This window comes from Taurulus bubalis (assembly GCF_910589615.1).
Source record: "Taurulus bubalis genome assembly, chromosome: 18".
NCBI classification, from domain to species: domain Eukaryota; kingdom Metazoa; phylum Chordata; class Actinopteri; order Perciformes; family Cottidae; genus Taurulus; species Taurulus bubalis.
Window position 1 is genome coordinate 15,079,191 of NC_136606.1, and position 25,108 is coordinate 15,104,298.

General features: G+C 42.5%; 1 protein-coding gene across 1 annotated transcript in view; it reads right to left on the reverse strand.

Moving 5' to 3' along the window:
- The window catches only part of ntng1a (netrin g1a), a gene marked incomplete at both ends in the record, with an annotated part of 82,683 nt that overhangs the window by 13,853 nt on the left and 43,722 nt on the right, over window positions 1-25,108 (reverse strand). The window contains one exon of the mRNA XM_079234414.1: window positions 13,759-13,931. Coding sequence (XP_079090540.1) covers window positions 13,759-13,931 — 173 coding nt within the window. The remainder of the gene's footprint in view (window positions 1-13,758; window positions 13,932-25,108) is intronic.

Sequence of the window (25,108 nt, forward strand, 5' to 3'; positions counted from 1 at the left end):
GAGAATATTCAGGTAAGGCGAGCTAAATGAGTGGTGACGGTGTTTTAATCAATGCCATACCCATAATGAAATGCAATCTTGCGGAGCCAGAATTGTTTTTTTTAAATATTAATTTTACTTTAATGGTCCGCATTAGGCAATTCTGCCTGGCTTAATCAACTTGAAATAGAATTGAGAAAAGTCAATAAGGAATTCAATTACCTATTCTAAACAACAACATGCAAAGTGCTGCGCTTTCTTTCTTTGTCCACAACAACAGCTTTGCTTCTAGTCCATTTAACAACCTCAAGGACCTTTTTTCCCCACTCTAATCTTACTTTATTAATAACCGAGACATACGGTTGGTTTGCGTTTGCATTGCAAACATCCTCCTCTTCAGCGTGTTCAGTTCTTTTAGTGTCATGCTGGTTCTTTGGGAGGCTGCTGTGACAAGACAGCCATTCGTGAGAACTCTAAATCCCTGTGGGCCAATCTGGATGGGAAGTGAAGACTTTGTTTTGTCAGTATAACGCCCCACCCCACCCCCACATACACACTCGCACACTTATCAGCAAGCACACTCTCCCCGTGAAGGATTTGAGGACAGCCTTTGGACATGGTCTGGCCTGGCATTTTGGATGGGACGGAGAGGACTGAGGTGAATATGTATGCATGTGTATACAGCAAGTATGCGGAGCATGCACACGCACACTGAGCTCTCGTCAGGCCATGCATGGAGCGGAGCCACAGTGCGTACGAGCGAGAGGAGGTGGAGAGGGAGGTAAGCAGTGGAAGATTGGGAGACGGGAGACGGGAGGGGGCTGGATTGGTCTTCTTGGCCACATGTCCATTTCTGACTCGTGTCATAGCAGCAGACGTTACAACCAGAGCTCACTTCCACTCTAAAGCATGATTAAAAACCACCTGGGAATAATCTGTTTTCACCCTGTGTCTCACACAGCACATTTTGGGAAACTTGCCCAGCAATCGTCTTAGCCCTTAAATGATGAAAACAAGTCTGCATGTGGCGTCCAAGTGTTCCTTGGTGTGTAACACTTCAGCATCAACTAGAAGTAAGATACTACATTGAATATTGAGAAACTGATAATAAGCACTCATAACAAAGCTATGACACATTTTCAACTTTTTGAGTGGTGAATTGATACATCAAGTATATTTGTATATACTTCGACAATTTCATGAAAGCCAGTAACAAGATCTTACTAAAAAGGTAAATTGTCTGACTTTGGATGAAGATATAGACTTCATATCTCATTCCAATGTATGCTAAAGTGTTAGCGTGAGGCCTCACAATATTGTCTTTATCGTCATTTAACAGGTAAGTTGATCATCTGGGTTAATTAATTGATCAGAAACGTGCATGTCTCTTTAACCCTCGGCCGGTCTGTGTGGGTCTGGGATCAGACAGGGAGCGGGCAATTTGCTAATCAATCTGTTGCCACGGAAACAGAGGATACCTGCTTCAAACGGGGCAACGAGTAAGAAGATGAAGAGAATTGAGCCGGGCTTTGGATGCACTTTGACTTGTTCAATACAATCCCATGGTTCCTGCATCACACAGCCTTCCAGGCAGCGGTAACTTGAGACATGGCACCTCTCTTCTTCCTCCCCCCCTAAGGGGCTACTGGTTGACGAAGATAATACCAGCCGAGGCGCTTGCGGCTCATATTAAAATGACCTCCTGTGACATTATACTGCCAGAGAGGTCTTGGCACTTTAATAAAGTCTAGATGCCATTTATTTATAATGCATGGGAGAGAAGGAAAAAAAAAGAAGAAAAAATGACATTCTGCATGCAGAGCCAGGCAAGTGTTATCTGGTTGAGTCTGGATAAAGTAAATTAATATACCCATATCATGGCAATATAGCCCCCAGCTATTGCTTCTCTGTCTCCTCAAAAACACAGTCAACAGTTGAGTGATCCTTTTGTAGGAAGATTGGAATCAGAAATGAACACTTGGCAGCAAGTTCAGGGATGTATGGTGAAGAGTGGCACAATAGGCAAAGCAAAGCATCAAGCATTCATATAGTTCCTTTGTATTGTGTACTTACTAACTGGACCAATGTTATTAGGAATACCTGCAAGAGAGAGAGAGAGAGAGAGAGAGAGGAAAAAACAAACCTTAAATTAAGGCATATAATTGGATTCAAGGCAACAACTGCAACACTTCTCCTTGAGACTAGCAGTGTATTGTTAGTCCTGCTATCCTCCCACACAGTTGATTGGTTTCCCATCCCAACGCTCGTGATACATCTTGATGAGCTGAATACACTTGAAATGACACGTAGTGAGAGACAGTGGCATCCGAAACAATGCCGGTCTGATGATTTGAAAGTGTTGTCTGCTGCACGTTTAGCTCCGTGGTTCTTTGGTTCCCTCCATTATTTCTGCTTTGATGTCCCTGATGTTGCCAGAAAAGGTCATTGCTGCCCCCTACTCCCACAGCAAAAAGGTGCACACCTAAAAACCAATTTGCACAACCTCTACAGTCTCACCGGCAGAGTCATATTTGAGTTATTCTGAAGTTAGAGGTGCTTAATTTGATATTCAGAGCATTAATATAGCGGCAAACAACTATTTGCTCTGGAAAGATATAGTGGAGCAATGGCTACCCGAGCAGAGTCGCTCTGCCTCTGCGTGTGTTGTTATCCAAGCTTCTATGTTCTTTCTTGCATGTTTGTGATTTTGAGCGTTTCCCAGCTGATTGCAGCTGATTACGGCGTTCCTGACTGACGTCGCTTTGCGTCCGTCCTACGGTTCACTGTTAGCTCTGTCGGCACTGTTGTCATTGTTTTGCACTGTTAGCTGCAAGCTGCCATGTTCAGAGCCTTGAGAGGCAATCATGATGTTCCCAAACTTTTATATAGCACCTTTACAAAGTTGCATACTGCTTGAAGACACTTCTCGACACATACGCCTCTCATTTACACACACCACATTATAACATCAAATGACACCGTAGATGGCAAACTCTGCCTCTGATGCCATAGGAGGACATGTCTTATCCCGCTGCCGGCCTGTCCATCTCTCCATCAAGCAATCCCTTGTGCCAGACAGCCACTGAGCAGATAATACAGTCTGCCTCATCCCCATGGTGACCAGATCTTTCCCACACCAGGACGTTGGCTGGCTGAAGATCTAAAGGAGATTGAAACGTTCATGTGCTTCTAGCGGCGATCATTTCTCCATCAGATCTAACCACTGACATCTTGGTTTGGGAATTAATTAGTACCGCGGCGGCTTCAGAAACCATGAAGCGCAGGTGGCTTTAGAAAGCTCTCTGCCATTTTTCACTGTTTGCATCTGTGTGCTACAAAGGGAACGTGGACACACACTTTTTTTTAGAGGGATTTGCTTTCAGGACATCGAGGCCAGCTCCACTATTTCTAATCATCTGTTTGAACGGCCCTCCCTCCCATTCGCTCTACCCCCTGCCCTCAATAAGGCAGCCTGCCCACAGACACAAACAACACCCTCGCCACGGGAAGGGGAAGCATGCTGGGCAATAGGAGCAATGTGCCCACGTAAACTAGAGAAATTAAAAGGAAATGGTGCTTTCTTCCTCTCCTGCTCCCGGCTCCCCCGTCAGCTGCTTACTACCACAACTTGGCCCGAGGAGGAATCTGTGCAGGATCCTTGGTGGGGTTTTAATCTGATTGAGTCGTCACAAAATATCTCCAAGTGCTCAGGGGAAAAGTGAAGATTTCCTGAGTGTGTGTTTGTGTATGTGGACTTTGATCAAACTCCTGCCATTCAATCACTCTTCCTCTGATCAATGCCTGCAAGCTGAATTCAGGAGCCAAATCGGTGACCTGTCTGAGAGCTGTGAAGTGCTATGTGGACATATGGAGGAGGAGCGTAATGGATGTCGAGCCTCAAGGGGGTGGGCAGATGCTAACCAGCAGACGGAGACAAGGGCAAGGACAATCACCTCATCCACAAAGTACACTTTGGTTTGGCAGCATTGGTTCCGAGTGTCAGAATACACACTTATAACACATAAATATAAGTATATGTCAATTTATATAGTGTTTGAATATTGAGGGGTTGTGAAGGATAATGCCAATTTTAGTAGGAATACAGCTGTCTGTATCTGAATCTTTTGACCAATTTCTTTCAGGGTGGACGATAACATGAACCACCTCATAAGATAACTGTACATAGTACCATTGATGCTAATACTAATTGATGCAGCATGCCTCTATGGAATCAGGTTACATTTTTAATTCAAAGTAATTGAGATAAAGTGCCTCATAAATTCGTCAATGAAATGTGTGTCTATGTAATGTATTATATCAGAGACTGTTTACCCAACATGTTCCGCAACAGCATCATCGCTGAGAAACTATTACAGTTTCCCAAAGCAGTGTGCATGTGGCGAGTAACATCCATACTCTGAGTGTACAGTTCACAAAAAGGATTGTCTTTGTTCAACCAAAAACATGAGCAAAAAAAACCTTTGTTTACATAATATAATGTACAGATGTTAGCATGCTCGTCTAGCTAGCTTACTGTCGACAGTGCGAATCAAGCAAAGCCAATGGTTAGTCTTCAACCTAAAGGCTTGTTCTCTAGTTTAAAAAAATTAACACCGTCACAAACAGGTAAGCTAAGCAGCCAAACCTTGTTATGTGAGTAAGAACGGTCAGATCTTTTACATACATAACACGTAGACTAACTAGAACAATGCCGTATCTTTTTGTACATATTGTATGGACCATCTGCAGATTGTGCATGTTGCCATTAGGTTCATATTTAACATCCCTTCCACAGGGTCATCCTTGTAACCAAAATTAGTGGCGAGTAGTTAATCTGCCTCGTTCTTATTCTAAACTGCAATGTGCCGTGCACAAGAACGCTTGAGAAGTGTGGCAAACGGTAACTAGAGGGAGAATGGATTATGTAAATGTACATATACAATATTGTACAATAAAATATGCAACCCATGCTGCTGAGCCAAACATGTATTATACAAGGTTCCACCAGTTTCTCACAAAGTCAAAAATGTGAGAATGCAAGTTTGAGCTGTTTAAATGAACTGTGAAAAAAGAGGGGGGAAAAACAGTAACGGAGTGCTCAAAAGACCCTAGTTAAGTAGCTGACTGTGCAAAAACACAGGCGCTATCTACATCTAGTCTGGCAGATTAGCAGGGGACTCACTACATTAAATGGGAAAGGGATATGAATATAAAACCAGAGAGCGAGAGGTGACTTCTATTCAAGTGCATCACCAAACTGTAGTTTACCGTTTGAGCAGAGAAAAAAAAAAAGGGTTTATACAGAGAAAATACACTGCGGTGCATAGAGCCAACTGTAATAAATGATGTTTGCTTTTAGCTGAATGTCAGACATTGCAAGTGTTGAAACACCACTGTCAGAAAAAAAGTGATGTTACAAAGTCGAAATGACTTCTCATTTGACAAATGACCCTTTGTCATTGGTCTAGTTCAGGGCCAAACTATATTTTCTTCTCGTTCAGGATTTGGTACACCAGTACCCTGTCAGTGATATTATTCGCCGCTTTATGAACAACCTGTGGGGTTCGAGCAGATGTCCAGGATCCCATGTCGGGTCATTAGATTAATTTTCAATCACGGTCATTTCCAATCCCCTTCACCTGCCTGGCCCCGGCATTATGGGGCACGGCTGAAATCTAATTTAGTCTTATCGCACAGGAAGAGCATTAGGAGCTGCTTATGTTGACGATGTGCTCCATTGATTTTTATGAGTTGTGCAGGGATCATGGTTGCGAGCCACTGGGCGGTGAACATGATCTCTGAGGGGTATGCGATTCACTGAACATGATCCGTGTGCATTTGGGTTCAGCACATGCAACATCACACACACACACACACAAATATGGGCATTAAAGTACAGTAGAGGGCCTGCATCACGAGGGGCATCAACTGATGTACAATAAGTCTCACATCACAGAGCTGCGTGATTACAAGTCCCAGTGCTTGATGTTCATCCTTCACTGGTTCAGCTCCAGTTATGTTGTCATCCATCCAAGACCATCACTGTTACCTTGCAAATGGATTATCAGAAACCAATGATGAAATGTTCTCCCTGTGGGCCTGTGGGCTCTAAATCTTTGGCATACATCCTATTTCCTCACTGAGCAAGCTTATCTGTCATTTCATTCACCCTAGTCAAATTTGCCATATAAGATTTTACTGTCGAGAGCACATTCAGTCGTAAGACTGTGTGTGTGTGTGTGTGTGTGTATGGACGTCATTACATTGTTTCTGTCAGTGTCCATTCTGCTTTGACCTTCAATGTGTCTCACCTGTTTGCCTTTGCACTACCTGGCCTGCTCTGCTTATCTGCTGAATTTCCACCGCAGGCAAAGTTGGTAATTACTTTCCTTGGCTGCTATCATTTTAAAGCAATCCATCATCATCTGGAGCTCTTTGCCTATATAGCCCAGTGATGGTGACAGGCATTGCTAACTGGTTAGCAGCGGAAAGGCTGCCAAAAACAGAAGCACTCGGCATGCAACTTGATTGAATTCCTCAGGAGCAAAATTACGGTTTGCCTCGCCGTAGTGCCCGGCCCGCTCGCTCCCTCTCAATGTGTAAATCTGAATTGAAGGTGGCAAGTCTTAAAGTGCCCAGGAGCCAAGTTGGAAGAAGAACATTTTAAGATTTAAGGGAAGGAATGAGGTGTACGTCGGTGATGGTAGCTATGGGGGTAGGAATGAAAGAAAAAAAATCTGGAGATGGAAGAAACAAATATTTGAAAGAAAGATTACCGTCACAGCTGCACAGAGCCGAGATGTGGAAAAGACAGAGTAAACAAGCTCGGTCTCTGGGGTGGTTGGGGGTGTTGTGGGGGAGAGAGAGAGAGAGAGAGAGAGAGAGAGAAAACGCCAGCATGAAACAAAACCAAGAGATGGAACAGAAAAAGGCGGAGGAAGAAGAAGAAGAAGAAGAAGAAGAAGTAGTAGAAGAAGAAGAAGAAGAAGAAAAAGGTGGTGGAGAAGAAGGGCAGAGAGAGCAAAAAGAATGAGGGGTTGAAAAACAACAGGCAATGAGGTTTACAGAGGACCAAAAGAAGGGGTAAAATATAATTTCAAATAGCTGTGGAGAAAGGAATGAAAGCATAGATCAGTGGGTGTTGTGTGTGGGAGAAAGGGAGAAGATGGAAGTGAGGCCGCAAACGTGCTTGTGTGCATAAACACATGGCACTAAACGAATACACAGCAGAGCTGTGAGCCTGATGGAAAAAAACTCAGATTGTACACAGAGCAAGCTGTCTCACAAGGCTCACTGTATTTAGAATGTAGAGCAACGGCTGTCAAAAGATACGTTTTAAAATAAGATCATCTAACATTCATTTTGTTGAGATTGTAAATGGAATAAGTGTATTGGCAAATCGGCACTATGTGATTACATGAGTGCTTCATTAGTAAAGAAACGCGACTACATTTGTGCATTAGTTAGGAATGTGCTACCCTAGGCTCATTAAACCATTTTAATACCTATAATGAATATTTCAACGACTCATTTTTGGACGCAATTTGCTCTGCTTGTGCAGCAAGCCTCACATCTCAGAGACCCATATACAGTAACGGTTGTCTTCACTCACTAAAGAATGGGATTTATTCTACACTGGCGTTATCGGTTTCTGTGGGATTTGGTCTTGTGCATATAAGCAGCTTTCTATACATATTTCAATGACAAGAGTTAGGATTAATCAGGAAAGCCTAAACTTGTTTATATATACGGTATCTCTGCAAATGAGTGTGCGGCATTGTGTGTGTGTGTGTGTGTGTGTGTGTGTGTGTTTGGTCACATTTGCATGATCAGCATCTTCCAGTTGGAGCAGAGGACTGATAATAAGGCTGTAGCATCTGGTAGCTCTGAAATGAATGCACTAATTAGAGAACAACGGCAGGAAAAATATATATAATTTGTAAAGTGTGTCATTCAAAATGATATTTGCTGTTACTGCTCCAGATGTGACGTCGATTATTTTTTAATTTTGCGAGTACTGCTGGGTTTTTGCAGTCAGTCAGTCAGTCAGTGGCGGGCTAATGTGGATGTTCTCTCCAGGCAGGGGATGAATCATTACTGAGAAATCCACCGCATGTCCACACCTTGTGACTGCTTTGATCAAAGGAGATCCGAAACGCAGAGGCTGGCTTCAGCTAAATCTGAACAAGTGTCTCCTAATCCTGTCCTGACAAGGGAATCTACTTATTTTATCAAGATGCAGGCAGATCAAATGAAAAGGTTTCCTAATGAATTTTTAATTTTTTTTATGTCACTGAAATGATTTGTAAAATTGATAAACAAATAAATACGGCTTTTTTTCCAAGACTATATGTAATTTGTTCAAATAGATGGACATGTGTTTAAATTACCAAATGTGTCCCCAAATATATCAGAAAAAGGAAATGACTGCAGGTGTTGTGTCATTGACATATTCCAAATCAACACTTGAACATTTTCAAGGCTCTCACCATGCAGCAAGGTTACGCTCCTCTGATATAACTTTTTTTTTTTTTTAAATATTTTTCTGCTTATGCCACAGTGCGCAGACCTGTCACAACCTTCAACATCTTATTTGTGTCCGTTCTCGTAATCTCTGCTTGTCTTTCACTGATGGCAATTTTTCCATTTGCAAATGAATAAAACATAAACTTTACCTACAGGTGATGTCAGAATGCAACTTTAATTGGATGAATTATTAAATTGGTAATCTGTAGAGGCATTTGAACATTCTTAATGAATAATGTATACTTTTCTGTGCATTCGGCAAATTAACGTTCTCAATCAGCGAATCACGTAAAACTGGTCGAGCAGTTTTGATTTATGTAGCACCCTCGCCTTTTCTGGATTAGCCTGCTGATGACTTCAGATGTGACACTTTTCCTTTTGAAAGAATTTTTTGCATTTTGGAAAATTCATTTATTCGCTTTGTTACCAAGTGTTGAGATGAGAAGAGTGATGCCATTCTTGTGCGTGCAAGATAAATATTAAGCAACAACGAGGAGACGATTATCTTAGTTTATCATAGAGACTTGCTGGAGTCTGGCTAGAACCACCTAAGTAAAGACTCCTGGTCATCTTCCTTTAGATAACACAAGCTGTCTTTTTTAAATTGTGATCTTCAGACACAGTGGTGATGTCACCGCACTGTGCGATACGATGGGCCAGGCGAAATGTAATGTAATGTACTGTCTCGAACCACTCGAGGTCGATGCCCAACCTGGACTGACCCTCTCCGCCCACACGTCTCATGTGATCCTGCGGGGAGTAATGATGCTACAGTCTAGGAACATGGAAGCACTGTCAGTGCTTTCCAGTATCTGTTCTGTTCAGTGGCCATTAGTGCACACAGTCTGTATGTGTGTGTGTGTGTGTGTGTGTGTGTGTGTGTGTGTGTGTGTGTGTGTGTGTGTGTGTGTGTGTGTGTGTGTGTGTGTGAGTGCGCATGTCTGTACTTGTTTGATTTGAAACTACTTGAATCCTTAATTTAAAGCAGCCTTGCTACTGATCCCATCGACATTCCGTGCTTAAGCTAAGCTAATCTCTCCAACATGCTACACACACATACAGGTTGCAAAGAAGTACAATTCACAATCCAGTTTAAAGTGCATTTAAGGATACTTCCCTTCAATATGACATTCAGGATACATTTTTACTATTTGAAATCAACTTTTCAAAAGGCCACTGCCTCCCCCTCCCCTCTCCTCCACCGCCGGCTCCTATCTTACTCGTGTCCTCAGCCCTACAGTGAAATGAACTGCCATGGTTAATTCTCAAACTGATCCCTCTCCTTCTGTCTCCACAGAGGGAGAAAGCGAGAAGTGAGAGACGGGTGGGGTGTGGTGGGGTGGGCGAGAGACATAGATGGAGAGAGGGAAAACGAGAGAGACGGAGCCACCCCAGAAGGCTGAGTTAGCTGTGACAGAGAGCGATGCCCACTTCCCCTCCTTCTATCTCCGCCATCCTTTTCTCTCTTCATCACTTTTTAAACCCTGTTCTTCTTCTTCCTCGTGCTATTATCAGACCAAATGCCCCCCACCTCCCTTCTCACTGACTCCACCCCCCCCCCTCCGGATGATGATTCATCGATCTCCTTATCGCATCAGACGTCTTGATGGGCATAGTAAAAATAAATTAAATCTTAATTAAATGTTCATCTTTGACAAATTTGTCTCCGAGGAGCTGCCATATGCTCACTGGGTTTGGGGGGAAACATTGAGAGGAAAGGACACTATTGGAATTGGAGTTGAATGGACTTGAAAATTGCAAAACAGCACAAGGTGCATTTTTCTGTCAGCCTCTCTTCTCTATTCAGGAGGGATCGCATTGCATTCTTATAGATTTTTCACTGCGTTATTACATTATGGATTTGTTCCCCTCCAAGACAAAGTATAATAATGCACTTTATACTAAGACTGTTTTTCATCACTTGCAGGGCAAAGGGTGTGTGTGTGTGTGTGTGTATGTGTGTGTGTGTGTGTGTGTGTGTGTGTGTGTGTGTGTGTGTGTGTGTGTGTGTGTGTGTGTGTGTGTCCTTGTGTAGAAGTTATGAATGTGTGCGTGAATGCTTTGAGGAATGGAGGTCTGGATGAGCACCTGTGTGTATATGTGTGTGTGTGTGCCACCTTTTTTTAATAATGTCCTGTCAATCTGGGCTCTGGGAATGGCCATTTCACTAACCCTTCCTAAGTCTCATAACGCGGATCCTCCGGGAGGCAGAATAAGTCATCAGCCGGTGGCCAAGAGTCCTCGAGCGCCGCAGAGAAAGGCAGAAATCACAGCGGATGCAATAAAGGGACCGGGCCGGAAACAACTTGGGCTTTCAAATGAATTCCAGCACACTTATAGCGGTGCCACTTTTCTCCCTACTGCTGCAACTTGTTCTCGTACCAAACTGGACACACACGTTGCCCGGGCAGGACCCCTCGGTGTCACTGGGTACATCTTGGCGTCGCAAAGGTTTAGGTAACACAACTACTCGTCAGGCTTAGGTTTCAGTCTAAATGAGTATGTTTGTTACGGAGCTTAAAGCCTGATAAATTCTAATATCTACTTTTTAGCTAACGGCGCTAACGGTAACAGTGTCTACCTGAGCATTGCACGTGGGCCACGCTCACATGCACTAATGTTTAGGTAACGCAACTACTCGTCAGGCTTTGGTTTCAGTCTAAATGATTATGTTTGTTACGGAGATTAAAGCCTGATAAATTCTAATATCTACTTTTTAGCTAACGGCGCTAACGGTAACAGTGTCTACCTGAGCAGTGCACCACATGCCGGCCCGGTAATGTCAACAAAGCATGGAGAAGCTCTGATTATGAACACACACACACACACACACACACACACACGCACACCCACACACACACACACACACACACACACACACACACACACACACACACACAGAAGGAGAGGGACATCATTGTCGGCTCACTTCAGTGCCACTAAACTACCGTATGTAGGGAGTACTGTGTGACACGGTGTCCTTGTTTTGTTCATACCCCAGGAAGAGCAGCTGCTGTTTTTTCTACTGGGGATCCAAATAAATAATGAACAGCAAGAGTTTGGGTATGTGTTGAAAAAGTGGAATAATACTGTTTATGCCAAATGTTGCATGGCTCGTCAAATAAAGTTTAGCTGTAAAATCAGAAATCAAGAAGGAAGGGCCTCATGCAAGTCTTATGTTATTAAATCTACCTTCTTTCATTTCCTATTTCCAAGACAGGTTCTGTCCTTCATCTGTCTGCTTTACTGGAACCAAATCTATGTACTACAAACTCTGTGAACAAATGTAAAGGCCATGTGCATGGGTGGGCTTGTGGGTAGGCGTGTTTTGATTAATTATTTTTCCTTATTTTCCTTATTTTACTACTTTCTTTTTACTAGTCGTATTTCTTACTTTACGTTGTCTGTTTGCTCTACTTTCCTGTCACTACTATTGCAAACAGATCAATACACACACGCAAAAAACAATGAAAATGCTTGTTCGCTGATCCCTGTCGTCATATTGTGCATATTCTCTAATAATATAATATTCTTGTCTGTCTCATTGGGTTTTGTCACTTAATCCAATTAGACATTTGTGTGAAATTGTAATAATCAGCATACGCAGACTTGAGTTATGGTCAAATACTTGTTTAGTGAGATCACAGCGAGCCTGTAAAATTTTCCTGCAAATGTGGACATTTGGGCAAATTCTTTTGAAATTCTCTCAAAGCTTGGGCCAGACCTGAGGTCACAGTGACCTGGTGCTTTGACTAACAACATTTTAACCGAGGACGTACGGACAAACAGACGTACGGACGCACAACCCAAAACCATAACGCCTCAGGACATAAAGGCAATAGAAAGCAGGGGATAAGAAAAATGAAATTGTGTCAAAAGTGTCACAAAGTGTGACACAATGTCCATCACAGTTTACATGCTGAGGCAGGTCTGTTATATCACAGTTTGTTCAACAAACACTTTCAGGATTGAATCAGGAGAATAGAAGGAACATTCTAGCACTACAAATGATATACAGTGTATATATATATATATATATATATATATATATATATGTATAGGAATTATGATATTATTAAAATAAATTTAAAATTAAAATATATATATTTTAATTTTAAATTATTTTAATAATATCATAATTCCTCCGGCCCTTTTATTACAGCTTAATGCAATGCTTATTTCTTTGTGTCTGCAAGTCACTTTCCCCTTTAAAAACAGATAAAACAAGCTCGTAATTGAAACCTAAAGTGAAATGAAACCATGACCCTGCACAGGAGAGGGTGTACTCGGTCCTTTCAGCCAAAGCGCTGACTCCATGTCGTGGGTGTTTTGTAAAGGATGGGAAGACGGTAACGACGAGTGAAGTCAGACACAGGTTATCTGCTGCTGCTGCTGCTGCTGCCTCTGGGCAGCCTTTTCTTACACCTGTATTGATGTGCAGGTCAGGTAGGAGGACTCGGTGTCTCACAGATGCTATGAACCTACAGTACACTGCAAAAATGCATTACTTAGAAATTTGCAGTTTTTGTGCATATTTAGTTGCCAATATGGGGCAGAGCTTTCCCTTGTATTAGCACGTTTTAGACACTGTAATTCAGTGTACAATTTTAATATATTTAGCGGCTGTGCTGTTGCTGTGTGTGGTTTCACTATCAGTGACTTGCAGTATGACGTGCCAACTCGGCTCTCTTTGTAACGCAGGTTGCCCATATTCGTCATTTTTCGACACGATGCAAGTTTGCAAGTTCAATTCCGGCTACTATTGAGAGGATTTTCACGTCAAAACTTCCCCGTTTTATAAGGCTATATCACTCTATAGGCCTACAGGACAGAGAGAAGATATTTGACTAAACTGCATTTACACTTTAGATACATTTGTTTCCACAGGACTTGACGAAGTCTCCCCACTGTCTTTGCTTCTCATTAAAACATTGTTAATTGCTTCACATTGCTTTCAAAGCTCACAACTTAACATCTCACTGTTAACGTGGTGATTGTCATAATATGTATATATGACATGTATATATGACATACTGGTAATTGTGTTTCTATCTATTATAACTTCTCCTTTGCTATTTTTAATAAAAAATGTTCATGGGGAATCTCCATTATTTACAGGTTTGCGCTCGTAAAAACTATACCAACACCTGGGGTGTCATGCGACCCATCATTTTAATTACTCAACTTGTGTGTGTGTGTGTGTGTGTGTGTGTGTGTGTGTGTGTGTGTGTGTGTGTGTGTGTGTGTTCTCACAGATATTAGCTGTGCCCTTGGGAATGGGCAGGTAGGAGCCAGCACTCCACGCTCGCCCCTGGTAACTCTTCTTACAGCGCCCACAGTCGGGCCCAGTGGTGTTGTGTTCACACTCGCAGCCCAACTTCTCTTTGTCATATACACAGCTGTTGGCGTGAAGGTTGCACTTGCACCTGTCAAAGAGGGAGAAGGGTGGCGGGGGATGGGGTTGGAAGAGGACAACCGCGTCAACAGGAGTGAATTTTCTGGCTCCGAATGAACAAGCGACAGCTTTTATTTTGTTGGACAATGCGGCTGAAGGGTAGCGTGTCCTTGACTAGCGGTGGCATTGGAACACAGTCGGAGCGGCTGGAACAGTTGCTTCTTCAACTTCAAGAGGAGCTAGTTCAAGGGAGGCATGAACAAATCTGGCATCATTATTTCCTCTCTGGTCCCCCCCCTACACTCGGAAGGTAGTTCAGTTTTAATTGTCCCACTGGAGGATGCTTAATTGCAGTAAGGTCACAGTCGATGGGCGAGGGAAGATCAGGAGGGAGAGAGGGACAAAGAGGTGCGAGGGGAGGCTGAGGAAAACAAGCCACGTTAAATTGTGGAACAAGCGCAGGGAGAGGGAAGGCACCGAGGCTTTTTAGCCCTGCGACGCGAGGAAGAGCTCAGGACTAGCCAGAGGGCGGCATGGAGCAACAGCACCGCTACGTTCGCTGTGACAAATGAATATGAGATGAGATCTCAGGAGCGTATTTTCAGTGTGGAGAGCGGGACTCCCTCAAGGTGCGCTAAATCCTCACTCGCATTCTGCTCACTAGAACCTTCATTTAACAATAAACTCAGCAGATTCATTTTCTGCTGTGGCTAGATGTGCATTGAGGGGATATCTATCTGCTGAATTAATTTATGATCCTCCTGCAGCACAAAGTATTTCGAGGAATACCGAGAATTGTAAGATCTCTTTTTGGATAATATTGCAATCAAAACATTCTCAGTACCAACTCGTGAAATACTGATGCCTGGTCAGCAGCAATGTGCCTCAAACCATGACGCTCTAGGTGCTCCTCTAACGGCAGTTTCCACTCCCGACATGCATTGCCATTTCAAAATAAACTTCCAACATAGATTTACTTAGTGTTTAGGTTTACTCATGCAAAACAAAAAAACAAAGTGCTTAGGCTGAGGAAAAAGTAATGGTATTGGTTAAAATATCAATGTTTTGTTATGTAAAATAACATTGTGATGAATCATAATGCATTTCATGAGAGTAAAAATGTTTTTGAATGGTTCCAATATAAGAATAATCCTCAGTACATTGGTAACATTTTATAATAACTCCACACTATTTAGTATTAGTAAAACATGAGTAAACACTTAATTCATAATTTATAATTTAATTTATAAAGCATTGTTCCAACATGAAAACTCATTAGTAACTCATAGTATGAAATTCATAAACACAGTTATAAATGCTTTATAAATTATAAAGTGTTTAGATTTCTGCTTTACTAATGCTAAACAGTGAGTAGTTATTATGAAGTGTTACCGATAGATTATATGTTCTTCTAGAAAAAGCTTGTACGTTCAGTAATTGTGCTGATGTCCAAGTACTAGAGAGTTGAGACAAGAACCAGACTGGATTCTCTGCTGCTTCACATCTAATGCTGCAATGTGAAACGCTGCTCTCCCAAAACATCAAGACCAAGATGCTTGATTCTCAAAGATAACCTTATTGTTTCCAAAGTGCACCCTGAGTCACGATACAGCGCCGATGCCAACACTGGCTGCTACTTACAAGAAAAACTGGAAATCGGATTTCTGACACGCATGAGTCATCCTCAAATTATGGAGCTGTAGCTTCACTTATTTTGGGATAAAATGCTGAGAGGCAGACACAATAAAAAAACAAAAATGGCAGATATGGTTGCCAGAATTTAACAGTAATACATATGGTAGATATTACCTTTGCAGTAAAACAATATTAGTTCAGGTGATTTTAAGGTGTGTTGAGATGACACAGATACCCCTCTAGTCTTGTTCCTCAGTGTCTGCCCCCTGTCACAATATCCAATCTGCTCCACCACAGCTTAGCTTCATCCTAGCAGAAACATAACTACTTGGAGGAAAAGCACAGTCCTTAAACCCCTCACCACTCCTTGACCCGTACCCTTAGCATCACTGCTTTCCCCCCAAATTCAAGGGCTGTGTGCTGACATCTGATATCTGGTTGCGTTTTAGATCCTGTTCCAGGTTGACGAAATATAAAAGAGACACCACTCTTTAAAATCACTCTATGATCTATTCCCAAAAAAGCACACACACACACACACACACACACACACACACACACAAACACACACTGTGTGCTTGTTTTGGGAATACCATATTGTTTTTTCCACACTAATCAGCGCATTAGCTCTGATTTGGGGCATGCCATATTTGGAGTAAGTAGCTTATGAAACATAAGGCATGCAGACGTAAGTAAGCTACACCTGATATTTCTTTCCTCATGCCAGATATATTTTTAATCAGCAGTTTCATATCTCATGCTGCTCATGTCATTTCCAGGTTGTAGCGACAGGATGTGAACATACGGCTCACACTCACAACTGTAGTGTTTCTGCCTTACAAAATGCAATCCAGACAGCCCTTTGTATTTCAAATTTATTTTTCAAATATTACATTTAACCAGTGAAGTCCCTTTGAAATGCCATATGTCTTCTGCCCGGGAGTCCTGGTCAAGCAGGTAACGGTTGTTTTAAATACGCGAGTACGAGTACAAAGCACAAAGATAAAAATACCAAACACAACATCAGACACAAAACATAAAAGCACTAGTATAAACTAGTATTTTCAAAGAAATAGGAGCGGAAACACTTTTTTCAATGGAGTCTCTCAAGGAATCCACTTTGAGGCGCTCCACTGTGACATCTGTTTGTAACACAGGGCTACATCTTCCGCAGCTATCATAGTAATATCCAGTCGCCACTGAGACTTAGGGGGAATTGATTGAGAAAAAGTAGCTGGAGTTGAGTCAGTGTCCATTAGCGGCTAAAATCAAGCCAAGATCAGAATTGAGTCCCGGTTCAAAGAGCTTTCTTTCCTTCTCTGTTATAAAAAAGTCTGCCTTTTTAGTGTGTGTGTGTCTGAGAGAGAGAGAGAGTGGTGGGCAGAGGATGCTGTGGTGGGAAACGACTTCACACGGAGCCCTTTGTGGTTTAACCTTCAGCTTCTTAACATCGCCAACATTTTAATCAGCATCCAGAAATGATAGCGCCGCCGGCATAATGATGGAGACCGCCAGTGAAGCCCTGAGGGCCTCGTATCCACCAGTGTTGTTTTGCTGCCAATCAGCAGTGGCTCTTGAATGTGGACACCGAGGGAGGCTCCCTTACTGCTGCACCAGCAACAACGGCTTCAGAGAAGGAGCCAAGTAAACGTGTATTTAACAGCATTTTAATAGCAAATTTCCTCCGGGGTTCCCTGTGCGCATTGTTGTGTCTTCATTTCCTGTTGGGCCCGCTTCACTTTGAAAGCTCTGTGGGTTGTCTCCTTCCCGACTTCCCATCGGCCTTTGTATCGTCCCCTTCACAACTCTCTTCTTCATCCACCTGGTAGTCTGTCACTGTTAACGCCAGCATCTCCTATTAATAAATATTCATGGAGCTAAGGCATCTTTGTTTTTGTGCGGTGCTCTCAAAGTGATATTGCTTGAGGCATTATTGAGAGAGCCCGCCACCGCCTGGGAGCTAAAGGTCCTGATATGTATTCATAAAATTACCCATGAGGCTACGAGCTCAAATTGCTAGACTGGCGCAAAAAAAAAATAGGGGAAATAAAGTTTTGATTCCATTTTGTCGGAGGGAAGGCGGCAAACATTCTCATATCTGAGTTTAAAGTTCTCCTTGAAATGTGGGAGACAGAAGATATTGTTGGGCTCAAATGTATTATTGTTCTTCATCCCGGTGGAAATGTGAGGCCGCTGAGACTTTAGCTTACCTGGAGCAGTGTGACTATGACCTCTGCAGTAATGGGATTCTGATTGACACCATGGGTGCAGACGACATATTGCGCCTTCCCTCTGATGATGCCAGCAACAAAAACAGAGCGACACAATGCCCCGTTTCTCAGAAGAAAAAATAGCATATTCCTCTCAATCACTCCAGCCATTATCTGCATGATTCAATTCAGCCGAGTTCATTCCCCGACATTGCTCCATTCCGCTCGGTGCGGCTTCAAAGCCAAGAGTGTCAGCCACTAATTGATAGTAATTATCCATAATCCAAGCCTACAACATCCCCGACGCACAAAGCTGCTGATCCCAACAAATTGAGCAGACTAAACTCAACATGGTCCTTAAGTGGGTTAACTAAGTGAAGCAATTAAATGTCTATCTAACGCCCAGGTGTTTGCATACGCGAGCCAATTGGGTCAAACACTTTGTTCATAAACAGTTTTTTTTAAGCTATCGGAGGGCGAGTGGCTGAATGATGAAAATTAAATCGGAAAACACGTGTCCGTTTAAAGGCCTTGAAGCGCGTGTGTGTGTGTGTGTGTGTGTGAGTGTGTGTGCAGCCAATTTGTTGTCAGTGGAATAGATGATTACACAACATACACAAAATGCAATATATTTGTCCCACCTGATCTCCCCAAACACCATAAGGAAGGTGAGTCCCGACAATGTGACTGTGTCCCCACAAGATGGATAAAACCCTCACTCACACACACACCCCTCTAGCGCTATAGCTCTTACCCATTGACATGTAGCTCGCAGCGGACGTCTGTATTGGCTTAAAACAGATCAGCCTGTCTGCTAACGCGTTACCTGCTAATTGCCTCCTCTACCTCTCTCTCCCCCCTGGCCTGCAGTGCATTGTGGGTAGCGGAAAGAGGGAGATATCAGCACCAGCTCTCTTGGGATGGATCTCAGACCCCAACCTCCCTCTAATTATATCCTTCTTTGCCAGCCCTCCTTCTCCTCTCACTAGAAAGTGGGCAGTTAGAGAAAAGCGGAGGCTGAGAGTGCAATTTCTGTATTAGTCCTCTCTGTAAATGTTTTCTTCATGTTTGAGAAAAACATTTACAGAGCTACTGCATGAAGAGACATGTATTCAGTGGACACATATGCAGTTCAACTTATGTAAGATTCAAGATATTGCTGAATAATTTACATGTATAAGTAGTTCAGAGGCTGCGCTGCTCAGTACACAGCTAGTGTCTCTATAGCGCGGCACCATCAACAGTTTGTACATCGGCTGTTTTGGCTGAATATTGTGAGGCAGAACATTGATCTGTCTGAACACAGTTACAGTTCACACTAAGGTCCTCAGTACAGAATACACAACTTTTACAGCACTGAAAACGCTGGCAGGCAAAACCTCTAGAATATTGAGCAATCATACAGGAACATCTCAATCATTTGTAACGTTCACATTTTGGTCTGGTAAGAGTGCTTGTAACCGCTGGAAATAATGGCAAAAAAAGATCAAATTGCAGCACTTTAAAATATTTGAATGATTGTTTTGGTGAGCCGATGTGTTCCTCAAAATATTTCATTACACTGTACATCTAAAAAAAATAATCTTGCAAAACTAAAATGGGACGAAAATATAAACCATTTTAAAGCAGATAACAGAGCAATACTATTTAGTGATCCCTGCACCACGAGTTCAGTCCATCTCCTGTTCCCCGCGTGGAGCTAAATGTGCCATCTGCCTGCATCAATCCATCCGGGCCATCCGTCTATCGAATACTCAGCATTACTAATGTATGCAGTTGGACATGCTATCCAAGCAGGAGTCAATCAGGAGGTCTTTACTGCCTGTGACATGCCAAGCCTGTTCAATAGAATCGACATGCTGGGCCTCACTGATACTGCTCTCAGCTAAAGACTATTGGACCCGGTGACAGAAAATGCACTGCGGAGGAGAGAAAGAGAGAGAGAGAGGGAGGGAGAGAGAGAGAGAGGGAGCTCCATCCCCGGGAGCGTGGTGCCATACAGATTCAAGGCCAGGCCAGGTGGAGAGGAGATATTAAGCGATCTTGTCATTTCATAAGCGATATCGCTGACTGGAGCCCTTAAAGGAAGTAACTCCCCAAAGATCCTGCAGCATTGATCCGCTTGGGTCGGTAGCTAGTCCACAGACTGTAAGGGGTTAGACTGCATTTGACCTCTGTGTGTGTGTGTGTGTGTGTGTGTGTGTGTGTGTGTGTGTGTGTGTGTGTGAGAGAAAGACATGTAGCAGCATAACAATTTATCACACCTACAGCCACTTTCTCATTAATCATTTTTGTACAGATAAGTTTACATTTTGTACCCAGCATCACCAATTTATTTATTTTTGTAAGTGTTTCATGTTTTAAATTGTATTGAATAAAACAAAGATACAAAAGGTACAAGCCTGATGTCAAAAGGTACAAGCCTGCTGACAAGCAATCTCAGGGAAGAGCAGTGAACTATTGAATTGACTCAATATTAAGACATTTGGAAAATAAAAAATAAAAATAAACACTTCAACCGAACAACCCCACCCAGTGATGCAAGTTCTTTTCCAAAGAAAGTTGCTAAATCTAGCGAAAAGGTCGCAAAGATGCTATGAGAATTTCAACAAATACAACAAAATGGTTTCTGAAGGTTGACCACCTCTAGTTCTAATGGTCTTTCGTCATCTTGTTGCTGCCGGCTAATGTCACCAACCATTACACTTTGGCCACCTTATTCCTTGTTACATAATCCCGATGTCTGGAGCAGACATCTCCCATGGCTGCGACCACCAGGGGCCAGAAACTGAAACCAGGGAAGGACCCAAAGAGCCGGTGTAATTACCCAACATGTTGGCAGCTTCCCAGCTAGCAGAGAAGTTCACTTTTCCCTCTTAAACTCTGGGCGAGGGTTATAGAAGCTTGGGTGAAAACGGTGTTCAGCCTATGATTAACCAGAGGGAGCAACGCTACCACTGAATTAAACCAGAGTCTGCATGGTGATTAATAAGAAAGTCATGTGACGTAAATAATTGCTTGCAGGAGTATGTGTGTGTGTGTGTGTGTGTGTGTGTGTGTGTGTGTGTGTGTGTGTGTGTGTGTGTGTGTGAGAGTGAGTGAGAGAGAGAGAGAGAGAGGATGACAACAGAGATGATTATCCAGAAAAAGAAGAACTTCGTTGGTGCGTGTTCACATGTGGGCAAGAATTGTGGCAGTTTTTAAGCTTTAATGAGTCTAACTTTTGTGCAGCCAAATTAACAGAAAGCCCACACCACAAACTAATTGCATGTTTGGGTGAATGTAAAATGTAAAATGTACGAGTCGTGCAGACTGCAAACCATGGTAGGGAAAATGAAAATTAGGCAAATGTCACTGTAACTGATTTACTGCTGCAGATTGACCGTTGCATTGGAAAAAATGCATTTGATTTAACATATATTTGATTGACTCATGAGGGCTAGAGAAAGATTGTAGGAACTGTACTTTCAACATTTCAGCAGCAGCTAGATTACATTGCAAATTAAGTGGCAGAATATTGTAGCAAAGTAAAAGGCGCATACTAAGTGCACTTCACGGGAGCTGTCCGTTCAGCACCACAAACCACAAACCACAACACAAGCGTGTTAGAAAGTTGGTAAGGAAGTTAAATGTGGGGTTTTATTTTCTTCAAATTAGTTTTATTCAAGGATAACCTTGAGATGCACCATTGCGTTTTTAAGGGGGTCCTCAGACAACGCTGAGACGAGTTTATATAATATTCAGTGTGCAGTCACACCAAACCCTTTTAGCTGGCAAAATCACAGCGAAGCAGCACGGCTATAAACTGCATGTTTGCATTAATGTACAATACTGGAGGGCGGTTTTAAGTATGAATGAAAAATGTAAGAGATGGGAATTTTGTATAAATGGTCATTGGAATTGATTCATCATGGCAGATGTATTTTTTTTTATCTGGGAAAAGAAGGTTTCAAACTGGCATATAGTTGTTTTATTGGGCGAAGAAGGAGGGAGAGAGAGAGGGAAATTAGAGTATTGGCCTGCTCATCGTCAACACTTATATAAACCAGCTATATTGCAAAAAATGTCATCTGAGAGACAAAAACAAACGCTATTGCAGCAAAAGATGGAAAGATGTAGAGCAATCTATGGGAGCTGTCTGTTCAGCTCCCCAAGCCAGCAAAGCTTAACAGCGTCTGGTTTGCCTTTTTACGGCAGCATTTCTATCTAACCAAGGACACTAAAATGTGGTCTGAAAAAATCTTTAACATGTAGGAATCACAAAAATCTTTCACTTTTCAATTTAAGGGAAGCCTTTTAAATTCAACTACTGGCATTTTTTTAACTCACCTGAATGCTATTGAACAGTACAGTAGAATGAGGTTTCCCAAATGGGGCAGTGAAAACCATGAGAACAAATAGGGAGGGTGGAAAAGTATGATCATTTAGCATTGTAATTGTATGCAGATAAAATAAAGGCACTAGAAAAACAGAAAAAGTCGATCCTTTCTACATGATCTTGTATTTAAATTGTGTTTTTTTTTTTCTCACTGATATCTAAATTTCAGCAGCAGGAAGCATTCTTTTTGTTCAGTTTTGTCCCAAATATACACAGTACACATTTTAAAGTATCCCTTATTAATATCAAATCAAATGTTGCACCCTCCTATCACCACGATCTAGCATCTTAATCCCAATCACCTCAGCCGTCGCCCAACATCACCACTGAGCAATCGTGCTCCAAAGAGCAAAAGGTCTGGGAGAATTCAGAACATCACTTTTTCTTTGTTTGACTGTTATTCTTCCCCTCTTTTGTCAGGTGCAGCTCCTATTGTGTGCTCCTGTTCTGCTTGAAGGCTAAAGCGCCGTCGGATGGTCATACATAATGAGCGTCTGCATTCATTGGCCCTCCCAAAAAGATAACTCGCTCAGAATCGCTTTTCATGACTCAATGATCCCATTATCAAGCCGTTTTTATTCATCACTCCCTGTCGTCTTCAGATCAGAATCAAATATCTCGCTTGGGGAGCTTTGGGATCTGACCACATCCGCGATGTCACTGCGTGTGCGTGTGTGTGTGTTTGTGTGCACACAAGGTGAATTAAACAAACAGGAACAGTATGATGACGCTTTCAACACTTCTCCCTCTGTTAGCAATATCTGCTTCAGCTTAAGTGTGGAAATACTGCCATATGGTGTTTTCTTCACTGACGAGGCTCTCGTCTAATGTCACCCATGCCGATATGGCTCAGTAGGACGTCTGACTGACTCTTCTTTTTTTGGGGGGGTATTTTTGATTATGTACTACTTTACAACTCATCAAACAACTTTTTTTCCACTTGGGTCAAGGTGAGCCCTTGAATGACTTGTTTGGGGTTAATTAGCACATGAGTTGTCAGGTCTTATGCTATTTTCATATCAATAAGTCATCATCACATTCATTTTTAAGATCATAGCTAAGAACTCTCCCATGAAGCAATACAGTAGAGACAAAATACTGTGCAGAGGCACAGCGTGACAGAAGGAGATTGCCTTATTGCACATAATAGGTAATCCTATTGTCAAACAATAACGTCAGTATTGGACGATTCTGCAAAACCCTGGATTTCTCTTTGATTTGAGATGTTTTAAACTCTTGCTTTCTACAATATCTAACTTGTAGATATTGTAAAAACTATATGGTTAGGAAAATATTGGGGTGATGGCAAATAAGCCATGGTTAGTACATGTGTATGGTACCCACTTGGTTAAACTTATACCAGAATGTGTTGGGCCAGTCTGCCCATTTACACGTCCAATACATAATGAGCAACATCATCAGACATCTGGAGTTGCAAGTTGTGTGCCACCTGGTGAATTTAGGTCCAATGTTTGACCTTCTTTAAACTCCTTTTTGGTCTTCTCCATCGTTTCTTCCTTCACAGAAAACAACTATTTCAGATGGCATTGACTTTGCAAGTGTGGCCAAACATCTCCCCCACTCTACCAGTTACCAAACCCTCAGTGTGGTACGGGGGCTGCACGCGACGGAGAGGTCAATGAGGGGATTAGTCACGGGACCCTGACAGGAGGGCTCATTATGAGGCCAGCCGCAGCCGACAAAGACACGAGGAAGACACGTCGGGGAAGAAAGGGCCTCTCCATTAACGAAATGGGTCACCCCATGAATGTTGAATGTGCTCTGTCGACAGTGAGGAAGAGGGGAATGTCTCCAACATGGCTGGTTTCTGTGCCCGAGACCCCTTTCTGGCACAATGGAGGGAAATGAAAAAAGGCTTTATGAGAAATCGAATCGGAAAATGGCTCATTGCACCCTTTTGAGATCGTCATGATTTTAATGTACCGTCATGGTAAACAGTTAGTAATTAATCATGTGGTCTCTATGGGGTATTAATGTATGGCTCATGACGGGAATCAGAGATGCTTGCCGGCATTATCTTGATGTGTGTGTATGTGAAGATTTTAGATTGAATTCCTGCTGAACTAGATTTGGATTTATGGAACAAATAAGGGATGGATATTGCCTGGAGGATATGCACACACGCATGCAAGCCCATTCTCTCACACTCACACACACACACACACTCTTACACACACACACACGGCAAAGTCGTAGGAAGGCTGTATATATGATGCCGCCGCATTCTATATGAGCCAGTGAAGCGTGAGTCGTCTTGCCATACAGGGCACATCAGCAGAGCATTCTTCTCGTCCATGACGTTCCAATCTGTTGTGGGTGCAGCTACTAATAACGTGGAACCCACTGGGGGAGAAATCAATGCACAGAATATAATATCTGTATTATCAGCAATGCAGCCCTCCATAAGAAAACAAGTGTATCAAGCTGAAGAGTAAACTTTGCCTTCTGAAGTGAAAAATGGATGTTGCTTCGGACGGGAAAGGGATCTGTTGAGGCGACGCGCCTCCTGTCCTCTGCTCCACTGATACAATCTTCATGTCACTTGTAGCTTTGCTCCTCATATCTCTGGACTCGGTCGATTCCTCCAGCCCGTGATAAATAGTCAGGGATTTGCTTGTCCACCGTCTGGGGGGTTCAATGTCAGTGACATTGCTGCTAGTCGCTGGGTTTTATTTGTACATAAAGCTCTCAGTGTACTTGATTTTATCTCACAACTGAGCTGTTCTGTCCCATTTACACTGCGGCAGGGATTTGTTTTTCATGTCGGTCGTCACTGGGAAATACCAACATCAGTGGTTTTTGGTACGTGAAGAAAGTATATAGGATAAAAGTGTACTATTTGAATTTCCTTTTTTCCGTGGATCCTTTGGACACAGGGATTTTAATGACTGGTTTCCCTTTTAGTTTATTACAATAAGCTATTTCACGATACTCCGCTGTGCAGAAGCAGAGCAATGGAGAGAA